At 36.0% G+C, this 23,783-nt stretch overlaps 1 protein-coding gene and 1 long non-coding RNA gene across 2 annotated transcripts in view; both read left to right on the top strand.

The window, feature by feature from the left end:
- LOC136032339 (uncharacterized) overlaps positions 1-1,939 on the top strand; it is a 59,662-nt gene extending 57,723 nt beyond the window's left edge. The window contains exon 4 of the mRNA XM_065712664.1: positions 1,485-1,939. Coding sequence (XP_065568736.1) covers positions 1,485-1,871 — 387 coding nt within the window. The 3' untranslated portion in view covers positions 1,872-1,939. The remainder of the gene's footprint in view (positions 1-1,484) is intronic.
- The window catches only part of LOC136032340 (uncharacterized), a 513,312-nt gene that overhangs the window by 98,565 nt on the left and 390,964 nt on the right, over positions 1-23,783 (top strand). The gene's annotated exons all lie outside the window — the stretch shown is intronic.

Consider the following 23,783-nt stretch of genomic DNA (forward strand, 5'->3'; position numbering starts at 1 on the left):
TAGAGTTGAGAGAAAGAGTCAAACTTTAGCGTAAAGAGTGGGCAGAAAAGGCAGATAACAGATGTGTGTCTCTTTTTATTTTTTTTTTATCCATGGGTGATTGTATCGCCCAAGTGGTCCATGAATCTTGTAAGAGGGTTCATTCTAACCAAAATAAAAAGTTCTAGTAGCCTATTTAAGTGACCAAACAAATTGGAGGGCACCTAGGCCTCCTCCCGCGCTAATTATTTTCCCAAAGTCAACAGATAAAAATTCTGAGATAGCCATTTTATTCAATTTAGTAAAAAAAAACGTATAACTATGTTTGGGGACGACTTAATCCCACACAGTCCCCATGGGAGGGACAACAAGTTACAAACTTTGACTAGTGTTTACATATAGTAATGATTATTTGAAAGTGCACATCCATTTTCAGGGCGATTTTTAGATTCGGGGGGGGGGGGTTGGGAACAGGGGAACAGGGGATATGTTGGAGGAACTGTCTTTGGGGGAATTTGTCATGGGGGAAGAAAATTTTAATGAAGGGAGCGCAGGATTTTCTAGCACTATTTGAAGCAAATGAAAAAAATCTAAATGACAGAATTTATTTAACTGGAACTAAAGAGGAGCATTAAACTTAAAACGAACAGATATTACTACGCATTTGATGGGCTCACCTCCTCCTAATACCTTGCTCTTTGCGCTAAAGTATTTTTTGTAATTTCAACTATTTATTCCATGGCTTTTGTGATTCAGGGGTAATTCTTTAGAAATTGAGACAAAATTTAAGCTTTAGTATAAAGAGCAAGGTACTGACGGGGGATGAATCCCTTCATATACGTAATAAATCATGAGAAATCAGAAGTTCGTTACGTAAGCTACGTAAGCTTACGTAAGCTGTAAGTTACGTATATCTTTACTAATAAAAACTCACTAAAAAATGAGAAGTTCTGGTTGCCTTTTCAGCGAAGAAAAAATCAGAGGGCAACTAGGGCTCCCCCCTCTTTTATCTTAAAATCGTTCAATCAAAACTATAAGAAAGCCATTCAGTAAAAAAAAATTTGCAAATTTCGTTTTAATTATTCATATGCGGAGAGCCAAAATAAAAACATGCATTGATTCAAAAACGTTCAGAAATTAAATAACAACAAAAAACAAGTTTTTTTTTAACTGAAAGTAAGGGGCGACATTAAAACTTAAAACGAACAGGAATTACTACGTATATGAAAGGGGAGACTTCCTCATCAACGCCCCACTCTTTATGCTAATTTTTTTTACTGTTTTAAAAGGTAGAGTTAAGAAAAAGAGTCGAACCTTAGCATAAAGAGGGTGGAGTTGATGAGGAAGGATCCCCTTTCATATACGAAGTAATTTCTGTTCGTAAATCTGTTTGTCAATCAATCGGCATTTTACTTCAATAGCTATTCTTAGGCTGAGTCTATTTGCTTTAAGGACCACCCTTTCAATTATTAGAACCAAAATATTTATTAATATATTTTTTCTAGGTTACAGTGACACAGATGGCAGGACAAAGAGTGAAATATATCCTAACATGCTTTCCTGCAACTGGAGTAAGCGAACCTTTTTGTGACCCTTCTGTTTTCCCTCAACCAGCTTCCTCACGTACAGAAACATCTGCGCCAAACCCTGAAACAACTCCCCTACCTACAACAACTGCGGCGAACCTTGAAACAACTCCCCCGCCTACAACAACTGCGGCAAATCCTGAAACAACTGCAAGGTTTGTGGCAAATCTGCGTGCTAATGGCCAAGGTGAAGCAGATACAGCCAAAAAAACAAAACAAAACTGGAATCCGGAAGTTTTTTTGTGTGCAATCAAACCAAATGCCGTAGTAAATAACATGCCTTGCAGTGAAATTTTGGTTTCTTAAAATTTGTAATGAATATTTGAGCTCTTGGGATTCAGCTTTATATTGAAATAAATATTTATGTGATTGAACATCTGGATTTCTTTCTCCCTTTGGAATATTAGTAGCAGCTGCTGTTCTCATACACTAGTAGCAGCAGTAGTGTCTTGCACACAATATTCTCACCCTTAGTAGTCCTTTTTTACTGTTGATAATCATTTCAAAAAAGCCCACAAAGGAAAAAAGGTTTTTAAAGATGGATACACTGTATAAAACACATATTTTGTGGCCGCAAAATGATTTCGAGCCCCCCTATGGTGTTGATTTCCCTTTGAATAAAATCAACCATTCTACGATTTGCCAGATTTATACCTTCCATATTTATCCACATTTATTGTGGGTAAATGTGATTATTCCACGTTTATACCTTCAACAAAACTTGTTTTCCTTACGTATTTCTCCTTAAGCTAGGCCTCGCTATTCGTTTCACTCTTTTTATTTTTACTATGGACCAGGGCTAAAACTAAAAGGATTCAAATGTTGATGTGGTTTATGTGTAATATTTTTTTTTTTCTTTTAGTATTAGCTTGTCTAATGATTTGTATTAGACAAAATCACTTTTCACCATTGCTTCCCTACCATTCTCATTATTTTTGTTAGGTTTGCTCAAAATACTGAAAGGTGAATTAAGTAAAAATACAAAATTGTGAACTAAATGAAAAATTAAAAGGTAAGTAGATCGAACACCCACCCCCTTTTTCCTTTCATCATATTGGTTGTTTCTTAGCCAGAATTCTAATTTGATTTCTCTTTGCCCGTAAAAGCCACAGGCTTCTGTTTAAAAAATTACGCAGATGTAAAAGCTGTAAACAAAAGTCTGAAGTCTGATACGTTTAGCTTAAATATTTAATAGAAATACTTTGATATATTCAAATGAGATATTTAATATAAATATTCTGATATATTCAACTCAAATATTTAATATAAATAATCTGATATGTTTAACCTGAAAAGTGAAGTATGGAAAGAATTTTACATATGCATAAGCTACGTTTTATTCAGTCTCCAATAATTTTTAACTTTGAAAAAAGATGTTATTTTTTTATAATAGACTTAATATTTTTGCAAAAGTTTTTTTTACTATAGGACTAACAAAAAGAAAAAGGGTTGAAAGATTACAGTTTATCTATTATGACAAAAAACTGTTAAATCCTTTATCCTGACCGTGTTCAAATTTTAGTGTGTTCGAAGGTTACAAAGTAGATGAAAAAAAAAAAAAAAACTGTCAAAAAAAAGAAGTACGAATTGTAGAAGTACGATCGATCAAAATTATGAGAAAGTCATTTAGCAAAAAAAAAATGAAAATTTCGTTAAGAGCGACATTAAAACTTAAAACGAACAGAAATTACTTCGTATATGGAAGGGGCTGCTTCCTCATCAACGCCCCGCTCTTTACGCTAAAGGTTTTTCTTGTTTAAAAAAAAAGATTTGAGAGAAAGAGTCAAAGTTTAGCGTAAAGCGCGGGGTGCTGATGAGGAAGCAGCCCCTTTAATATACGAAGTAATTTCTGTTCGTTTTAAGTTTTAATGTCGCTCCTTACTTTCAGTTGAAAAAACTTATTTTTTTTTACTTAATCTACTGTAGGGTCCTCAGATATGCTTTACTTGGTTTTAAGATTGGCATTTAGAACCTTTAAATTCTCTGGGGTCTTTTCAAGGACACTCAAATAAAGGATATTTTGAAATGCCTGTTTTCATGTAGCTTCTTAAGTGTCATTATAGTCGCTAATGACCTTTCTTACTGTTCATGGAATATATACGGTAATTAACATGGTCAAAAATATCCTTGACTACACGTTAATTGTCAGCTTGTCAGCTATGATTTGCTTGAGATGCAATAAAATGTAACCATGGGCTTTGTTGATAACCTGATCTAGCAGTTCGTGGTAGCGAACTAGTAAGGAGCGACCCAGCTCAATACTAAACGAAACTCTAAGAAACGGAATTTTGATGCTAAAAGATTCATCAAAAGAATTGGATTTCATGCGGATTTTAAATATATAAGTTTAATTAAATTTAGTCTTTGTCATCAAAAGTTACGAGTCTGAGAAAATTTGCCTTATTTTGCGACATAAGATGAAACAACCCCTAAAAGTCAAAGAGTCTTAACAAAAAACACATCATTGCATTCAGCGTATCAGAGAACCCTACAGCAAAAATTTCAAGCTCCTATCTGCAAAAATGTGGAATTTCACAATTTTTGCCAGAAGACAGATCGCGGGTGTGTGTTTATTTGTTTTTTAGTTTTCTTTTTTTCCCAGGGGCCATCGTATCGACCAAGTAGTCCTAGAATGTCACAAGAGGGCTCATTATAACAGAAATGAAAAGTTCTAGTGTCCTTTTTAAGTGACCAACAAAATTGGAGGACACCTAGGCCCCGTCCCACGCTAATTTTTTCTCAAAGTCAAGGGATCAAAATTTTGAGATAGCCATTTTGTTCTTCATAGTCGAAAACCATAATAACTATGTCTTTGGGGATGACTTACTCCCTCACAGTCCCTGGGGGAGGAGCTGCGAGTTACAAACTTTGACCTGTGTTTACATACAGTAATGGTTATTGGGAAGCGTAGAGACGTTTTCAGTGGGATTCTTTTGGTTTGGGGATGGGGTTGAGGGGAGGTGGCTATGTGGGAGGATCTTTCCTTAGAGGAATATGTCAGATGGGAAGAAAAATTCAATGGAAAGGGTGCGGTATTTTGTAGCATTACTATAAAAATACAATGAAAAAAAAACATGAAAAAGTTTTTCCAATTGAAAGTAAGGAGTAGCATTAAAACTTAAAACGAACAGAGATTATTACGCATTTGAAGGGTTCTAAAAATACTTTAGCCTAAAGAGCGATTTATATAGGAGAAGATACATACCTCGCTCTTTTTGCTAAAGTATTTTTAGTAATTTATACTATTTATTCTGAAAATCGTCTGATCAAAACTAAGAGAAAGCCATTTAGCTAAAAAAAAATTATATACAAATTTCATTTTATAATTTATGTGCCGAGAGCCGAAATCAAACAAGCATTAATTCAAAAACGTTCAGATATTAAATAAAAAAAGTAGTTTTTTAACTGAAAGTAAGGAGCGACATTAAAACTTAAAACGAACAGAAATTACTTCGTATATGAAATCTGTTGCCCCCTCCTCGCTCTTTACGCTAAAGTTTGACTCTTTGCCGCAGTTCTACTTTGTAAAACAGTTAAAAACCTTAGCTTAAAGAGCGAAAGATTGCAAAGGGGATAACCTATTTCATATACGGAGTAATTTCTGTTCGTTTTAAGTTTTAATGTCGCTCCCTACTTTTAGTCAAAAAACTTTTTTTTATTTAATTATATACCATGACTCAAATTTTTTGTTCAACAGGATATATTTGCTTGTTAAATGTTATGAGAGATTTTCAATCACGAACAACCTTATAGTTGTTATCGTAAGTACCATTCTATGCAAGTCTTGTTTTTCCTGATAAAAGAGGTTGTGGAGAGCAAGGGCTACGGAAATTTGTTCTTGCTGGGACTAGATGATTAATAGTTGTAACATCTCCTGAAATCATTCTTCAATGGATTCAGCTGAATCATCGATAATCAACCATAAGCTTGGTTCAATAGTTTAAAACACATCTAGTCCTCGTATTAGTTTTATTTTTGGGGCAGTAGTCTTTATTTTATTATTGGACTCTTAACCAAAACTGCAGCAGCATTAATATATTTTCTTGGCTTTTTGAAGAACATTTAATCACAATTTTCAATCATTTTTGTTAAAAGTGTTATTTTACCCGACGTCAAGGTCTCACAAAGAAGTGGTAGAAACTTTTAAATTTAAATATATCATTTTTCTCACTGTCAAAGAATGACTACCCTAACTTAAATCTTTGAATAAAAGGGAAAAATGACAAAACATAAATGGGTTCTGTTATACAAATAAATAAAGTATAAAAAAAAAACACAAAAAATATATAAATAAAACTTGAATAACGCTTGAAGTTACATGGAACTTACATGAAAATAACTTAAAGAAACCCCTCCCACTCTTTACCTGAAAGGGAAGGATGGCCGCTGAGGTGAACAATTTTCGGTACAAAAGAATTGATGTTCACAGGAGTGGGTGAGGTCCAGGGGGCTGGGAAAGTATGTAAATCCATAGTGTGGTAAATAAGTGCTTTTTTCAGAACATTGCTTTTCCTCCTTGCACATAAATTAAATAAATAAATCAGAAATGAAAAAAAATACCACAACAAGAGCTATAAAAACACATTGCTGACCTGGAGACTATTGGGAATTGAGACTGCTAGGATAGAGACTGCAGGGTTTGAAAAAAGGACCCTCCTTCCACCAACCATTTAGCCTTCTCCAGAACGAAATGCTGTCTGTACTCTACAAATGCGTCTCGATCCGAAGTCAGATAGCGGCCGTTCGGTGGTACTCTCAGACCGTCTAAACCCAAATAGACTTTGTCCAATATGGCTGACATGGTTTTTTTTACAACCTGTATAGAGTTTAAAGACCGGATAGTCATGACCATCGCTCTTGGAATTAAATAATTTTTTAAATCTTTCAATTATACTTTCTTATGAAAATTTCGATTAAATTGTGTGAAGATACCCTTTTGCAGGTTTTTTGTTATATCTTCATTGTGAGACTGCACACAGTATACCTCATGACATGCAAGCACAGCATTAGATATCAAGTCACTATTTAAAATATATTAAGATTTTAAAGATAATGACATATTTGGGGCCTGGCACTTCACTAAATCCACCCACATGGACTTTTAGCAGTTGGTGTATTCCATTTGAGATTAACTGTGTTCACCATTTTCCAAATTATAAAAAAGATTATTACTTTAACTTTGAACCAGAGCGAGTCAGGTTAATAATAATACCTATACCTTAATACCATAATACCTTTGACCTTGCCCCTTTCCCAGTAATTGGAGGGTGAGAACATCGTGAAAAAGTTCCAATAAGAATTTCTTGGAAATTCTGAAATTCGCACTGCCAGTGATGGGGTTCTTATACAAAACTGAATTTCTATTTTTCCTGATTAAGAAGTCCATATTAAAATCTGCGATCATGAACAATGTGAAATCTAGATATGAAAAGATTTAGCCACATTCTTTTGATTTTGTTATAACGTTACTACAACTCTTATCCGAAGGATGAATTTAAAATGAGTTTAAAAATTTCATTTTCAACCTTTTTTTTTGCCTCAGACCTTTTATTGAAAAACATAATAATCTTTTTCAATAAAATCCTCTCTTCATGTTTTGATCAGCTTTAAGGGCTCTATTAATTTTTGTGACGTTGAAACCATTAGCCATCATCTATCACAAAATAACATGGTGTAAAACAATATTAAATTTTGGATAAAAACAGCAATATGCTTTGTTAGAAGAGGTCAAGTACATACCCCCATCCTTTACTAAAAAAAAATTATGTGGACTCGACGAGACCCTAAGCATCCGTTTATTTATGCACGGGAAAACAAAATTCTTTTCCGATTCACGAGGTTCCACTGATATTTTATTAAATTGAAATTTTTACTAAAATGGAATTATTATGGAAATTTGGAACGCAAGGATTGTCAATCCGTTCATAGTTCCCACACAGCAAACAGAAGTGAGACATCGCAAGCGGAAAAAAAAGTTTAGATCCTGAAAAACCACGTTCAGATTTTAACCGGTGCGTTTCTTGACAGGGGTCAATCTGTTTTCAGGATATTATCTCCGAGAAAAACGTACCCTCTCTTATTTTTCTCTCTATGAAAAAGTGATGACACACACCGGCGATCAGACCTATTTCTCCTTTACCTATTATATTATGTTATATAGATCTATCACCAGGGGAGAATTTGAATAATAATGTCCCAAATCTAGCCCAAATTCCTCGAAAATTTTGCATGTGTTTATTCAACACAATATCGAACAACGTCAATACATCACTTGTCAGGTAAATTTCACATAAACCTTCCCCATTTTACAACCTATGTTGGCCAAATGTCTTCTTAAGCAACTTCAAAGTTGGCAGTGATGCCAACTATGATCCTAAAGTGAATCATAAAATATTTCGAAGGGTGGGAATTTTTGCATGCGTAACGTCGAGGTTGTTCTGTAGGACTGACGCGGGTATTTACAATTTTACGTTAATAAATTATATATTTTCTTATCTATAAAGCGCTGCTTATGGAGAGGGAAATTATTAAAACTTCGGCTTTTCTGTTCTTGATTCGGTTGACTTAGGAATCTAGGTAAAAGAATACAGGAATCTATAAACAGATTGTATTCAAATGCGTATTATTATTTTCAACTCTTTTCTACTTGAATTCTATGAGCAGTAACTTCTCAGATGATTCTAGTATAATGGTATAGTAAAAACATCCATCTTCAAAAGCGCTATCTACAATTTATCCTCTTAGCAAACGTGCAAATACAGAACTGGTAAGATGAATTTAAGATCATAGTTGGTTTTTGCATGCAATAGGGTAGAAAATACTGTTTATTTAAGTTTAAATTGCAAGGTTTATGTGCCATCCCCCGAAAGTAACTCTCTCCCAATAAGTTAGGAATACTTAAATGGTCTTGGTCATGGGCAAGTGCTGACTTTTCCCCACTATCTTTTACAAAATTTACAGTTACGCACCCAACTCATATCTTCCTTTTTTAATTGGCTACTCGTCTTTGGATAAATTACGTTACACCTCCGTGGAATTAACTTTGTGGTTGTTTTAATAAGTCCAATCATGGCTGCACCTACATTTTCTATCCAGCCCAATTTCTCAAAAACCTCTACCAATTTAATGGTATTACTTTAGTCTCTTTGAGACTGCAATGGGTTCGTTTTCCTTAAGACTATTTGAGTTTATGGGTCAAAACAATCCAAGAGATAGACTTTGATGTATATTAAATAAAAAACAAGTTTTTTTTAAAAAAGGTAAGGAGCAACATTTAAACTTAAAACGAACAGAAATTATTGCGGATATGGCAGGGGCTTTTCCTCCTCAACGCCCCGCTCTTTACGCTAAAGTTTGACTCTTTCTCTTAACTCTGTTTTTAAAAAAGTAAGAAACATTAGCGTAAAGAGCGGGGCATTGAGGAGGAAAAGCTCTCTTCATATACAAATTAAGTTCTGTTCGTTTTAAGTTTTAATGTTGCTCCTTACTTTCATTTAAAAAACTTGTTTTTTTTATTTAATTTCTGGACGCTTTTGAATTAATGCATGTATTGATCTTGGCTCTCCGCAAATAAATAGTTAAAACTAAATTTGGATGTTAATTATTTGTAATTAATCTGAAGATTTTGAGAAAAAATGGGTGAGGGAGGAGGCCTAGTTGCCCTCTAATTTTTGATTACTTAAAAAGGCAACTAGAACTTTAATTTTTTTACAAACGTTTTCATTGGTAAAAAATATATGTATCTTACGAATTAACTTATGTAACGAACTTCTATATTCTTATATTTTTTATAGCGTATATGATGGGGCTAATCCTCGTCGATACCTTGTTGTTTACACTAAAGCTTAAACTTTGTCCCAATTCCTTAAGAATGACTCTGAATCATAAAGGCCGTAGAATACTTAGTTGAAATTACTAAAAATACTTTAGCGTAAAGAATGAGATATAACGAGGAGGTAGACCCCTCTCTAACAGCCCCTCTCTATAAACATAGGGTTGGTCATGGAGGTGACCAAATGCCTGGCCGGAAGAAGTTGCACCAACTTGGGCGGTCGAGGGCCAGGGGATCAGGAGAGCTTGTAAATTCATCGTACAATAATAAGTTCTTTCTTAAAAAATTTATTTCGCCTTGTTCAAAAAATAATAAATAGATTAAAATTGAAAAAGAAAAAGAAGAAAAAATATAAAGAAACGCACTTTTGAACTGAACACAACTGGAAATAGAAACTTTTATAGTAGAGCCTAGAGGGTCAAAACAAAGAGCCCGCCTTCAACCAGCTATTGAGCCTTCTCCAGACCAATACGGCGTCTGTTCACTATAATTGCGTATTAATCTGGAGTCATGTAGTGGCGGTGTGGTACCACTCTTGCACCGTCAACACACAAAGAAACTCTATCCCATATGGATAGTAAGACATTTTTTTTCAACAGGAAATGTTTTGGTTTTATAGTTTTTTATAGTCTTAAAATTTTTTATAGACGTCCTTATCCAAAATTTTCGTTTACATTTTATGAAGATGCCCTTCTGCAGGTTTTTGACATCCTCATTGTGCGTTTGCACGCAATACACCTTTAGACATGCAAGGACACCATTAAATATCAAGTCGCTCCGAATCTAAAAGATAACAGCACATTTGGGTCAGGAGCTTCGCTACCTCCCACTAAATGGATGGACTCATCCCAGTTGGTGTAGTCCATTCAATAGCTACTGTGTCTGCTATCTTCCAAATCATACAACAGATTGTTTGCTTTAGCCTTCAAAAGGAGTGAATAAGTTTCTGCATAATACACACGACCTTGCCCTCCCCTGGTGATTGGAGCTTAATAACATTAACATTGTGAAAAGACTTCCGATATGCAATTTTTTGGACTTCTAAAATGGCATTGCCAGTGGCAAGGTTTTTTTTTTAAAGTCATTGCTTTTTTCATATGTGAACGGTCTTTATTTGAGTCTATGAACGTGAACCCTGTGAGACTCAGATGTGCAATGTTTCAACCACATTCTTTCTACTCTGCTACAACCCAACTCCTAGCCAAAGGCTGAATTTAAAATGAGCTTAAAAATTTTATTTTCAGCCTTCATTTTTGCGTCAGAGTATTTACTTTCAAAGGTGTTAATAAACATCTCTAGATTCTCATCAAATTTGAGGGTCATATAAAAACTTATCTGATCTTAAATTCATTAGCCATCATCCACTGCAAAAGAATGTTGTGTAAAAAAATATTCCGTTTTGGATGAAAACAGCAATAAGGTTTTGGTTTGAAGGTGTCCAGTGCATCCTTTACCAAAAAATATTATGTTGTGTATCATCATCAATTCCGGGAGACCATCCTTGTGGTCAATTCTCCACAATGGTGGAACTTCGGATTAATTTAGAACACAAATATGTCTATCCATTTGTAGTTTTCAGTGCAAATAGAATTGAGACATTGCCGACAGATAAAATGATTTAATACCCTGAAAAATTACATTCGGCTTTTCACCGGTGCGTTCTCCAGTCCAAAGGATTATCACCAAATTGTCTTCGGGAAAAACACAACCTTCCCTCATTCTTCTCTCCACGAAAAAGTGCGGATCCACGTTGGCGATCAGATCTATTTCCCCCCTATCTATTTTAAGAATTAAATACCATGGGAGAAGTTGAACCATAATACCTCAAATCTAATTCAAATTCCTCGTAAATTTTGATCGTGTTCTTAGAGAAAATATCAAACAATTTCAATACATCACTTGCCAGGTATATTTCACAACACTATTCCCCATTTTTACAACCCCCCTTTGCAAAATATTTTCTTAAAGTAACTTTATAGTAGGCAGTGGTGCATTGACGATCTAGAAGGGAATCATCAAACATTAGGAGCGGTGGTAATTCTTCCATGCGTAGCATCGAAGTAAATCTGTAGAACCTGCACAGGTATTAACAATCTTACGCCAATAAATCATATTTGTCATCCTCAGGAAAGCATTGTTTACGGAAAAGAAAACTATTAAAAGTTTGGTTTTTCTGTAATTGATTCAGCTGACATAGGGATTTGGGTAAAAACCATAGGAATTTATAAAAATATTCAATTCAGATAAATATTACCATTTTCACATATTTTTATATTTCATTACTAAGAATAGCAACTTGACAGATGAGTTTGGTGTTATATTATAGGAAAAAACCATCTTCCCATGCGACATCTACAATTTTACCTTTCGTCAAACGTGGCAATACTGGTGAAAGGAATTTAAGATCATAGTTGGAATTGTGCATGGAATTGGGCAGAAAATACTTTTTGCAATTTAAATTACAAATTTCATGTGCCATCCCCCTAAAATTAATCCCTCGCAATAAAATTGGATTACTTAAATGGTCATGTTAAAGACATATTCTAACTTTCCCCAATATCCTTTACAAATTTACGCTTACCAACCGTGTCTTTATCTTAATTGCCAACTTGTCTTCTGGTGATATGCTCATTGAATAATTTACGTTTTACCACCATGAATTAAACTTATTGGTTGTTTTAAGAACTCCAGCCATGGATATGCCTAAACAATCTTTCCCTCGTAACGTCTCAAATACTTATGCCAATTGAATGGTATTTCTCAAGTCTCTTTGAGGATGTTGAGTCACTTTTAGACTACAGTGCCTTCATATTCTTTAACAAGATTTGAGTTTAATGGATTGGATACATCCATAAGTTTGGCTTTGACATCTAGAGCCACCTCAATACTCTATAGAAGTGATTTTTGAAAATTCTTGAACTGCAAGATAACCATTCCATCTAAAACTTTCTCCTTAGATTGGTATCAATGACGCTTGCAGTGCTTCATGTGCACTGCAATTGCCTCAATTAATTTATCAATTAATCAAGTGCCTCATTATTAATTAACAATTAATCAAGTGCCTCATTAATTTTAATTTTGTAAAGAATCTTCAACAAGACATCAGACAATACTTTCAAGTATTTCCTTTATTAACATTTTATCTATCTTACGGTTCAAGAGTTTTCAGAATTCGCTCCTGTAGAATGATGAGGTACCTTTCCAACAGCTCATGGTACCGAATTTTAGTAAGGAGTGACCCAGCTTAATAGTAAAGGAAATTCTAAAAAATGTAGGTTTGTTACTAATAGTTACATCAAAAGAATCGCATTTTAACGCTGATTTTAAATAAATTAAATAAAAAAAACCAGTTTTTTGAAATGAAAGTAAGGAGCGACATTAAAACTTAAAACGAACAGAAATTACTCCTTATATGAAAGGGGCTTTTCCTCCTCGACACCCCGCTCTTTACGCTAAATTTTTTTATTGTTTTAAAAAGTAGAGTTGCGAGAAAGAGTCAAACTTTAGCGCAAGGAGCGGTGTGTCGAGGAGGAAAAGCCCCTTTCATATAAGGAGTAATTTCTGTTCGTTTTAAGTTTTATTGTCGCTCCTTACTTTCATTTCAAAAAACTTGTTTTTTTTTATTTAATTTCTAAATGTTTTTGAATTAATGCATGTCTGATTTTGGCTCTCCGTACATAAATTATTAAAATGAAATTTGCTATTAATTCTTTTTTTGGCTAAATGGCTTTCTCTTATTTTTGATCAGACGATTTTGAGAAATAAGGGATGGGGAAGGGGGCCTATTTGCCCTCCAGTTTTTTCGGTTACTTATAAAGACAACTAGAACTTCTAATTTTTAACGAACGTTTTTATTAGTAAAAAATATACGTAACTTAAGAATTAACTTACGTAACAAACTTTTATATTCTTATGTTTTTGATTATATATATGAGGGAGTTTGTCCCCTCGTTAATACCTCGCTCTTAACACTAAATCTTAAGTTTTGTCCCAATTCCTTAAGAATGACCCCTGAATCAGAAAGGCCGTAGAATAAATGGTTGAAATTACTAAAAATAATTTAGCATAAGGAGCGAAGTATTTATCTCCTTCTAAATACCTCACTCTTTATGCTAAAGTATTTTTAGAACCCCTCATATGCGTATTAATCTCTGTTCGTTTTAAGTTTTAATGCTTCTCCTTACTTTCAATTGAAAAAACTTTTTCATCTTTATATTTTCATTTTTTTTAATAGTAATGCTAGAAAATCCTGCGCCCTTTTCATTGAAATTCTCTTCCCCCATGAAATATTCCTCCATTGAAAGGTCCTCCCATATAGTCCCCTCCCCTCCCACACCCAAACAAAAAATCCCCCTGAAAATCCCAGTGTACCCAATTCTTCAGTTTGGGACGGGGGTCAGTTGCGTGACTCTGTAAGCTTAGCCAGATTTGAATGGGTACCTGGAGAAATCTGGGGAAGGTAAACAGGAAGGGTGTGCGAAAGCACAGGATGGTGTGCCCCCAACCCCCCATTGCACTTCCTGGCTGAAGGGCCAAGAAACGGAGATCAGCACCGCCGGTACGGACTGTAAAGTCTAATGCCGTATCCTTTACCTTTTACCTTTACCATAGTAATTGAGGTTTTCAACTATGCGGAACAAAATGAATATCTAAAAAATTTGATCCGTTGACTTTGGGAAAAACATGAGCGTGGGAGGGGGTCTAGGTCCTCTCCAATTTTTTCGGTCACTTAAAAAGGGCACCAGAACTTTTCATTTCCGTTAGAATGAGTCCTCTTGCAACACTCTAGGACCACTTGGTCGCTACGATGACCCCTGGGGAAAAGAAAAAAAAAAACAAACAAATAAACACGCACCCGTGATTAGTCTTCTGGCAAGAAATATGAAATCCCACATTTTTGTAGATTGGACCTTGAAATTTTTTCTTTAGGGTTCTCTGATACGCTGAATGCGATAGTGTGAGTTTTGTTACGATCCTATGACTTTTAGGGGGTGTTTCCCCCTATTTTCCAAAATAAGGCAAATTTTCTCAGGCTCGTAACTTTTGATGACAAGGACTAAATTTGGTAAAACTTATATATTTGAAATCAGCAGAAAAATTCGATTCTTTTGATATAACTCTTAGCATCGAAATACTGCTTTTTAGGGTTTCGTTTACTATTGAGCCGGGTCGCTCCTTACTACAGTTAGTTACCACGAACTGTTTGATTAGTTTCATCAAGATCAGTTATATCTATCTAAAGTTACGAGCCTAAGAAAATTTGCCTCATTTTAGAGAATAGGGGGAAACACTCCCTAAAACTCATACAATCTTGACGAAAATCATACCATCAGATTCAGCGTATCAGAGAACTTACATGTAAATTTGCCTGTCTGGTCTATCTGTCTAAAATTTTGTCTAAAAGTAAGTGTTTGATAAGTTTCATCAAGATTTCCTACGAAATTTTCCTACGAAAATTTGCCTCATTTTAGAGAATAGGGGGAAACACTCCCTAAAATTCATACAATCTTAACGAAAATCATACCCTCAGATTCAGCGTATCAGAGAACTTGCTTGTAAACGTTGTCTGTCTGGTCTGTCTGTCTGTCTGTCTTTCTGTCTGTCTTTGTGGACTGACTGGTATGTCTTCAGTTAAAGAAAGGGCGAAATATTTCTGCTACTACTGCTATTAACGCTTCTATTTCTACTTTCATGTCTAAATTATTTTGGCAACTACCGTTTTTACTATTATCATTCCTACTAGGATACGAGCATAATCAAAGCTACACATATGAACTCTAAGAGTGGATAGACTATTTAGGAGAATTTTTAACTAGATCAAAACACACTAAGCGTATGCACAATGTCAACAGGGCATATCTTCAGAATTTATTCGGGTATTAAATTGAAACCTTCGGAGAATACTTAATGGGGAAAATGAATTGACAAAATGGTAATAGATGAATGTCACTAGTAATACTAATACCACACCAGCCCTTTCTCATGCTACTAACACTACTAAACTTCTCCAACTGCTACTTCAAAATCAATATCTTCTAAAGCTTAGAGTATTAAGGTCAATAGGACATAAAAAAGGTGTCAAAATACACATCAACAATAGTTTTGTAACGGCTTAACCTGTCAAGCTGAAACTCCGGGCGAATGATGAAACTCATCATGAAAGCGATGTTCAACTGACCAAAAGACAATATGCATATGCTACTATAGCTATTTATACTGCTGCTACAACTATAACTAATGCAACACTAATACCGTAGCCACTTCTACTCTTACAGAAATTATTGTGATAATAGTACTATTAAGGCTAAGTATATGAGGCTAAAATTTGAGAGAATATGGATGGTAAATTCCAACTAATAAGAGATACTATTGAAATTGTCAAAATTGTATATCTTCAAAATTAATTTATGTATTAATATAAGCTCTTGGAGAATATTTCATGGGGAAGATCAATTGGTCAAAAAAATTTTGGTAAAAAAATTGGTCAAAAAAAGAAATTGGTCAAATGGCCAAAGAAATATTTGCGCACTGCTGCTATTGCTGCTGCTTATGGAACGTTTACTAGTTCTACAACTACAACTACTAATGCTCCAATTAGTACCTATATCGGAACTATTTGCAAGGTTAAGAACGTTAACATGAAAATTTCAAGAAATACATGAATGTACGGAAAATCAAATGAGCAAATTGACAATATCATAGTAATGACTAGTTGCTTTAAGTTGAGTAACTGATGAATGATTAATTGTATTGAGTTGACTAATTATACTACTGCTGTGACTACTATTGCGACCATAACTAAGGGTATGAAAGTGAAATAATTTGGGGATTTTCCTGAAAACTTCTTATGTAGGGAAGATAACCAACCATCCGTATGCAGCTTGTCAAAAAGGTATATCAGCAATATCTTAGGAACGGTTTCGTATATGAAATTAAAGCTGACAACCATTTTTGTGGGGAAAGTGAACAAGCCAAAAGGCAGTATTTGCATCATAGTATTATGGTATACGCTACAGGGATATTAACCGAATATGCTAATGACGTTCTCATAGGCCCAAAAACCCTAACACTACTGAGACATTTCTGTTCCTTATTTTGTGAGTTCAATTTTTTCCTATATTTGTTTTAATATCATGGCCTCTCCAACGGCCTATAAATCGATCTGATGTGTCGCAAAGTTAAAATGTTATTCCAAATGTTATAAATATACAATTTCCTCTTACATAAAGGGTTAGGCTGTCACTTTTGTGTTTCCGGGATTAGTGATTTATTCTTAAAACAGAGATAATATTGGCTTAAGTTTTTTTGTCTTGCAGGGTAATTCCAAGTCAAATTTTTTAACTACTATGTCCCAAAAAACTTTCACTGTAGTTTTACTTGTCTTCCTTAGCTGTGTCATTACAATATATTACCATATTTGTAAAGGTAGAGCAAGGTTCTGTCTGAGGTTGAATATAGAAACTATGCTTAGAGATTGGAGCCATCATTCAATCACAAAAGCGATCGTTGCTTGTTGAGTTATTAGACCTTTTTGACTGTTTTTAAATAGTACAGATTTTCAAATTTTTGAAATTTTGTTTTTCAGGATTTCTATCAGCTTTTGAGAGGAAGGGGCTTTTCAAAAGGGGAAGGGGGCTTGTTGTATTTCATTTATTTTCGAGCATCTCCCTCAGTATGCCTTGAATATTTTAACATAATACCATGAGCCGTTCCTCACACATTGCTGATACGCCCTTTTGACAACCAGCTTGGGCATTACGTATTTTGATTGTGTTTGCATTTCGACATCCCTTTTTACACATCCTTAAACTTTCACTTCATTGCCCTAAGCCTTTTTGGAGACCCAGAATTTAATATGCCTCCTTTTCCCAATAAAAATCCTTAGACTATACATTAACTGTGGGCAAATACCTAACTGACAGCCCTTGCCCCATTTTTTGGGAAGGAGCAATCTCAATCCCGGAGGCATAGTTATGTAATCTTCAGACTATTATGAACAAAATGGCTACCTCAATCTTTTGATCAGATGTCTTCGGGGAAAAAGAGCATGGGAGAGAGGTGATTGCGCCCGTCTATAGTAAGATTTTCTGCAATAAGAAGGCACTGTAATACTATACTACCAATATTTAAAATTAAAAAGAGCTAAATCCTGACAATCAATAATATTTAGTTTTTATAACAAACATTCCTTTCAAATCTCCATTTATGCTTATCTAATGGCTCACAGAGAAGTAGGGATTCGGGTATAAAAACACTTTTTTTAGGTTCATCAGAACTCCCCCACCTTCAAAAGGACCCGTGACCTTTTTCAGAGGCGATGCTTTAGCGTACATGGAAGGGCAACTGCCCCCCCATGCTCTTTTTTCCAAAACACATTCGAAAAAATTTTGAGATAGCAATTTTGTAAAACAAAAGTTCAAAGATCATATAACCTAAACTTTAGTGTCGACAAAAACACCCATGGCCAGGCGTTATAGGATATACCCCGAGAACATATACTGTTCGTATGGAAGAGATGCTCACATAAACCTATGAGAGGGCTCATTTGATTCAAAATTAAAAATTCTAGCCCACTCTTTGATAGTTGAAAGAGACTGGAAGGCAATAACCCCCCCAAGCCTTTTTGCACCCAAATGCATATGATAAAAATTTAGGTAGCCATTTGAAGAGAAATAGTTCAAAGATGAGATAACAAAACTCAGGTGTAAACACAACTTCCTAGGGCCCGAGAGCAGGCATTTTAACTTATGCCCTGGGGGCATAGGGTGTAGGGCATATGCCATCAGGGATATATGGTTCTTATGAAAAGAATACTTGTAGAAACTTCAGAAAGGGCTGCTTTGATTGAAAATTGGAAGTTCTAGTTCACTTTTTCAGAGTCAAAGAGATCCAAGGGCAACTAACACCTCCCACGCCTTTTCCCCAAAACCCATCTGATAAAAGTTTTGAGATAGCCATTATTGTTAAAAATAGTTCAAAAATGAGATAACAAAATCTTCGGTGTCGATCTAACTACCCAGTGCCCAGGGGCAGGCGTTCTAAGTTAAGCCCTGTGGACATTTATGTATCTTATGGATGGATGCTCGTATAAACTTCATAGAGGGTTCATTTTATTCGAAATTGGAGGTTTTAGTTCACTTTTAAAACTCAAAAGAGGTTAGAAGGCAATTAGACCCCCATGCCCTTTTTCTCAAGCCCTTCCGACACAAATTTTGACATAGCCAACCCAGATTAGATAACAAAATACTGATATCGACACAGCCCCCAAGGGGCCCCGGGGGCATGTGTTATAAGTTGTATCCTGGGGGCGTTTACGGCTCTTATAAAGGTATGCTCCATTAAGCTTCAGACAGGGCTGATTTGATTGGACATTGAAAGTTCTAGGTAACTTTTTAAGAGTCAAAAGAGATTCGAGGGCTGCTACTCCCCTCCGCATACTTTTCCCCACCAAGCTTATCCGATATAAATTTGAGATAGCCATTGTATTAATAGTAGTTCGAAGGTTAGATAAGAAAAATTCCTGCGTCGACGCAACCCCCAAGGCCTGTGAGGAGGCGTTGTAAGTTATGCTCTCGGGGCAAATATGGTTCCTATGGAGGGGATGATTGTGTAAACTTCCAAGAGGGCTCATTTGACTGGAAATTAAAAGTTCTAGGTCACCTTTTAAGAGTCAAAAGAGATTGAACGGCATCTAGCCCCTACCCTCTCGCCATGTTTTCCTCAAACCCATAGAATAAGAATTTTGAGATATCTATTTTTTTAAATAGTTCAAAAATCGTATCACAAAAACTCGTGGGTCGACAGTCCCTAGTCCCCCACACCCTCTATTCTCCAATCCCATCCAATGCGAATTTTGATATAGCAATTTCTTAGAAACAGTTCAAAGGCCAGATAACAATTTATTGATACTATTGATACTAAAAGAAAAAACTAATACAAAAGTAAAGTGGTTACTAGGCCCAAGAAGCTTTGCTTGTAATGGACCACAGAGAACAAGAATAAAACACTATTATAAAATATATACAAAAAAAAAACAAAAAAAAACAAAAAAAACACTGGAACAAGACAAGGACATTGAATAGATAGGATATTTAACAGATAGAAGATTTCGAAGGATATTAACATATAGCTGAAAATGATTTTAAAAGAAGAGAAGAAACATACAAATTAGGAAAGGATTAATAAAGAGAGAAAAATTATTGAATTGGAAATACCCGACGAAATAATGCCTTTGCAGAAAGAAAAAGAGGGACATCCGAAGGGATGGAGTTCCATAATAGAATTGATTGATATACTGGAGACCTCTGGCTTGCTGTAGAAGATCGTTTTGGTAAAATAAATCGTCGAGAAGAATTACGTAAAGAAGAAAAGTACCTACCTGAGCCTGTCCGTGAGAAAAACTGCTGTAGGGGCGGTGGGAGAGTACCTAGAAAAGCAGAATGCGCAAAATAAAGGGTACTTTTACCTATAATATGATCCAGCGGAGCTATTCCAGTATCATTATAAAGATCAGAGGAAGGGTAAAGCCGAGGGAGAAGAAAAGTAGCCTTCACTGCCCTATTTTGGGCTCTTTGAAGTGAGCAGAGAAGAGATTTATTAGTATTACCCCAGACAGAGCAGCAATAAGAAAGGTAAGGATAAATAAAAGCATAATAAAGAGAAACCATAATATCAGGAGGAAGAAATGAGTTAATCCGGTGCAACATTGAAGACTGGCGGAGGATTAAGGAACGGGTGTGAGTTATATGCGGTTTGAAAGAAAGAAAACAGTCAAGATACACACCAAGAAATTTCACCACAGTAGCTTGTGGTATAATATCATTCCCAAAAGTCAGGGTGATTGGCTCCTGTACGTCTCGCATACGGTAAGGGGTCCTGAAGTTGACAATGGCACTCTTTCGGCTGTTAAGAGCCATACCATTTGACCAGCACCAATCCTTTACTTTATCAAGAAGACCTTGAGCCATAGAAGTGGCAGATGGCAGGTCCACCGCAGCAATGAAAAAGTTACTGTCATCAGCAAAAAGAACAGGGTGAACATGGGGATGAAGACCATCAACAAGATCATTGATGTAAATTAGAAATAAAAGTGGACCAAGCACAGAGCCTTGTGGGACACCTTTCAATACAGGCAAAGTAGAGGAAGAAGTACAGTTAACCAAAACATACTGAGATCTCTCTGAGAGGTAGGACCTAAACCATTCTAGTGGGACTCCATGCACTCCAAATAAAGATAGTTTAGACAGAAGAACATTGTGGTCAACCATATCAAAGGCCTTAGAAAAGTCGAGAAATAGACCCAAAACACACAAGCCCTTGTCCAGATTAACACGCACAAACTCAGTTGCATCAGAAAGTGCGTGCAAGGTAGAGAATGAGGGACGAAAACCATACTGATGGTTAGTGATGAGAGGATTTCCAGCAGTCGAATTAGTACTAAATACAAATGAAGAGAGTCGACGATACACTACTTTTTCAACAACCTTTGAGATGACGGGAAGAAGAGAAATAGGTCTGTAATTTGAAATTAGAGAAGAATCACCTTTTTTATGCAAGGGTACAACGGTAGCAACTTTAAATAAATGAGGAAAAAAACCAGAAGAAAGAGAGAGGTTAGTTATGTGTGAGATGGGATGAGAAACAAACTGACTGATTTTTTTAAGGACATTATTACTCAAACCAAAACTATCAACTGAACAACTACTTGGAAGTTGAGAAATAATACTAGAAATCTCAGTAGTACTACATGGGGAAAGGAAAAAAGACTTCTCTGTCATAGGAAAACAACTTACTCTACTCAGGGGTGGAATGAGAACTGAGGGAAGTGTGGTGAAATACGAATTGAAGGCACTTGCTAAGGATTTTTTATCCACAACAGATCCATCAGCTTTCCTATAAAGAGATGGGGAAGATTGTTTGAGTTTCTTACGGGAGAGAGCTTCATTAATTACAGTCCAAACCTTGCGCAAATTCCCTTTACACTCATTAATTCGACGCGAAAAATACAGCTTTTTTGCTAAGCGAACTGAAGAAGTGAGCACATTTTTGTAATGTTTATACTTCAGAAGATCTTCCTGTGTCTTACTTTTACATGCAGCCTTGAACAAAGACGCCTTCATATGGGTTGCATTGATCAGACCTCTAGACATCCATGGGCATTTAGGTGTAAAATTCCTTGGCCTCTTGAAAACTGATGTTTCCACTTTAACCCCTAGGGCGCAGGAGTAGGCGTTATAGTTTATGTCCATGGGGCATATGGCTCTTCTGAAAGGGATGCTCGTATAAACTTCAGAGAGTGTTGATTTTATTGGACACTAAAAGTTCTAATTCACTTTTTATGAGTCAAAAGATCCAAGGGCAAATAACCCCTCCACACTTTTTTTCCGAAACCCTACCGATAAAATATTTAGATAGCCATTTTATTAAAAATAGTTTAAGTTTCAGATAAGGAAGAGATGCTCGTATAAACCTTGGAGTGGGCTCATTTGATTAGAAATAGAAAAAATTAGTTTATGTTTTAAAAGACAAAAGAGATCCGAGCGCAACTATCCCCCTGGCCCCTTTTCTCCAAATCCATCAGATACAAATTTTGAGATAGTTATTTTTTAAAACAATGAAACATCAGATAACAAAAACTCCGGGGCCAACACAACCCCCAGAGCCCGGGGGCAAGTATTTTAAGTTACGCCCTGGAGGTACATAAGGTTTTTATACAAGAGGTGGTCGTATATACTTCGAGGGTGGCTCATTTGATTAGAAACTGAAAGTTTCAGCTATCTTTTTATAAGTCTAAAGGTAATGGAGCGCATTTACCCCCCCCCCCTCCCCTCCTGGAACAAACACCCTCTTTTCCCCAAGTGTATCAGACTAAATTCTTGAGATAGCTAATCTGTTTGAAAAGGTTTAACGATAAGATAACAAAACTTTGTTGTCAACATACCCCCTCCCTAGAGCCCAGGAAGGGTTATAACTTATGCCACGGGGCCTAAAAAGTTCTTATGGAAGAGGTTGCCATATCAACTTTGGAGGGGACTCGAATGGTTAGAAATTGAAAGTTCTATTTCACCTTTTAAGAGCCAAAAGTGACGCGATGTTGACTTGCCTCCTCCTTTCCAACCTCGTTTTCCTTAAATGCATCCAGTCAAATTTTGTATAGCCTTTTTGTTTGAAATAGACCAATGATTATAGACCAAAAACTCCAGGGATAAATCACCCCTTAACCAGAATGTGAGAGCAAGTATTGTAAAATGTGCCTTGGGGACATATAAGGTTTCTACGGAAGTGATGGTTCTACAAAGTTCGAAAAGCTCTTATTTTATTGTAAGTCAGAATTTCTGGTGCAGTTTTCAAGTCAGAAGTGATCAGAGGGCATCTTGCCCCCCAAGGCCCTTTTTCCTCGAATGCCTCCAATCAAAATTTTGAGATAGCTATTTTGTTCAAAATACTTTTAAGAACAAATAAAACGAACTCCGGGGTCGAAACATCCCCCAGAGCCAAGGGGCAATTATTGTAAGTTATGCCCCGAGAGCTTATAAGGTCTTATGCAAGGCGTGGTCGTAAAAACTACAGAAATAGCTCGTTTGATTGAAAATTGAAAGTTATAGTTACCTTTTGTAGAGTCATCAAAATTGATTGGAGGATATCTAACGCCCCCTTTCCTAGGCCCTTTCCCCAAATATGTCTGATAAAAATTTCAGAGAGCCATTTCAAGGATGCTCACTCGTGCCTCCGTGCACACTCGAACCACGACAATGTTAAGCAATCTTCGGTTCCAGTGGTCGCAGAGGGATGGGGAGGGATGCATTTTGTAGCCCGAGCTCCAACTAAGAAACATGCCAAATTTTATCCCCCTCCAACTTTTCCTTCATGGAGAAAATCTGGCCGAAAGTTTCAACCCGTCAACCCCAGCCCCCCTTTAACGTTGTCCGATCGGGCTGAAATACACAGGTTAAGGTTCCCTAGGGCCCAGGAGCTTATTTGCGAAATTTCAGCTCGATCCGATGACTCCTTCCCTGTTTTCCAGAAACCACACATAGCCACTTAAAGTTCATGTTCTTTTTTTCCTCGACGCTTACAGGTCACAGCCGACATCGGATCTGGGTGTACGAAGACTCATTCGATGCGGAATTCTCCGAGTAAGTGTCCTTGAAAGTTTCGTAGGAAAATCTTAACCCCCCGAAAGTTTCGACCCCCCCAACTCCATCCCACCCCTTTAACGTTGTCCCATTCACAAGTTAAGGTCCCCTACGGCCTAGGAGCTTATCCGCGAAATTTCAGCTCGCTCCGATAACTCCTTCCTTGTTTTCCAGAAACCACGCATTAGCTACTTAATTAACCCATTTCTCCATAAGAACCCATGTTAATTTGAAACTTTTAAAATTTATTTA

The sequence above is a fragment of the Artemia franciscana genome, chromosome 10, assembly GCF_032884065.1.
Source record: "Artemia franciscana chromosome 10, ASM3288406v1, whole genome shotgun sequence".
Taxonomy (NCBI): domain Eukaryota; kingdom Metazoa; phylum Arthropoda; class Branchiopoda; order Anostraca; family Artemiidae; genus Artemia; species Artemia franciscana.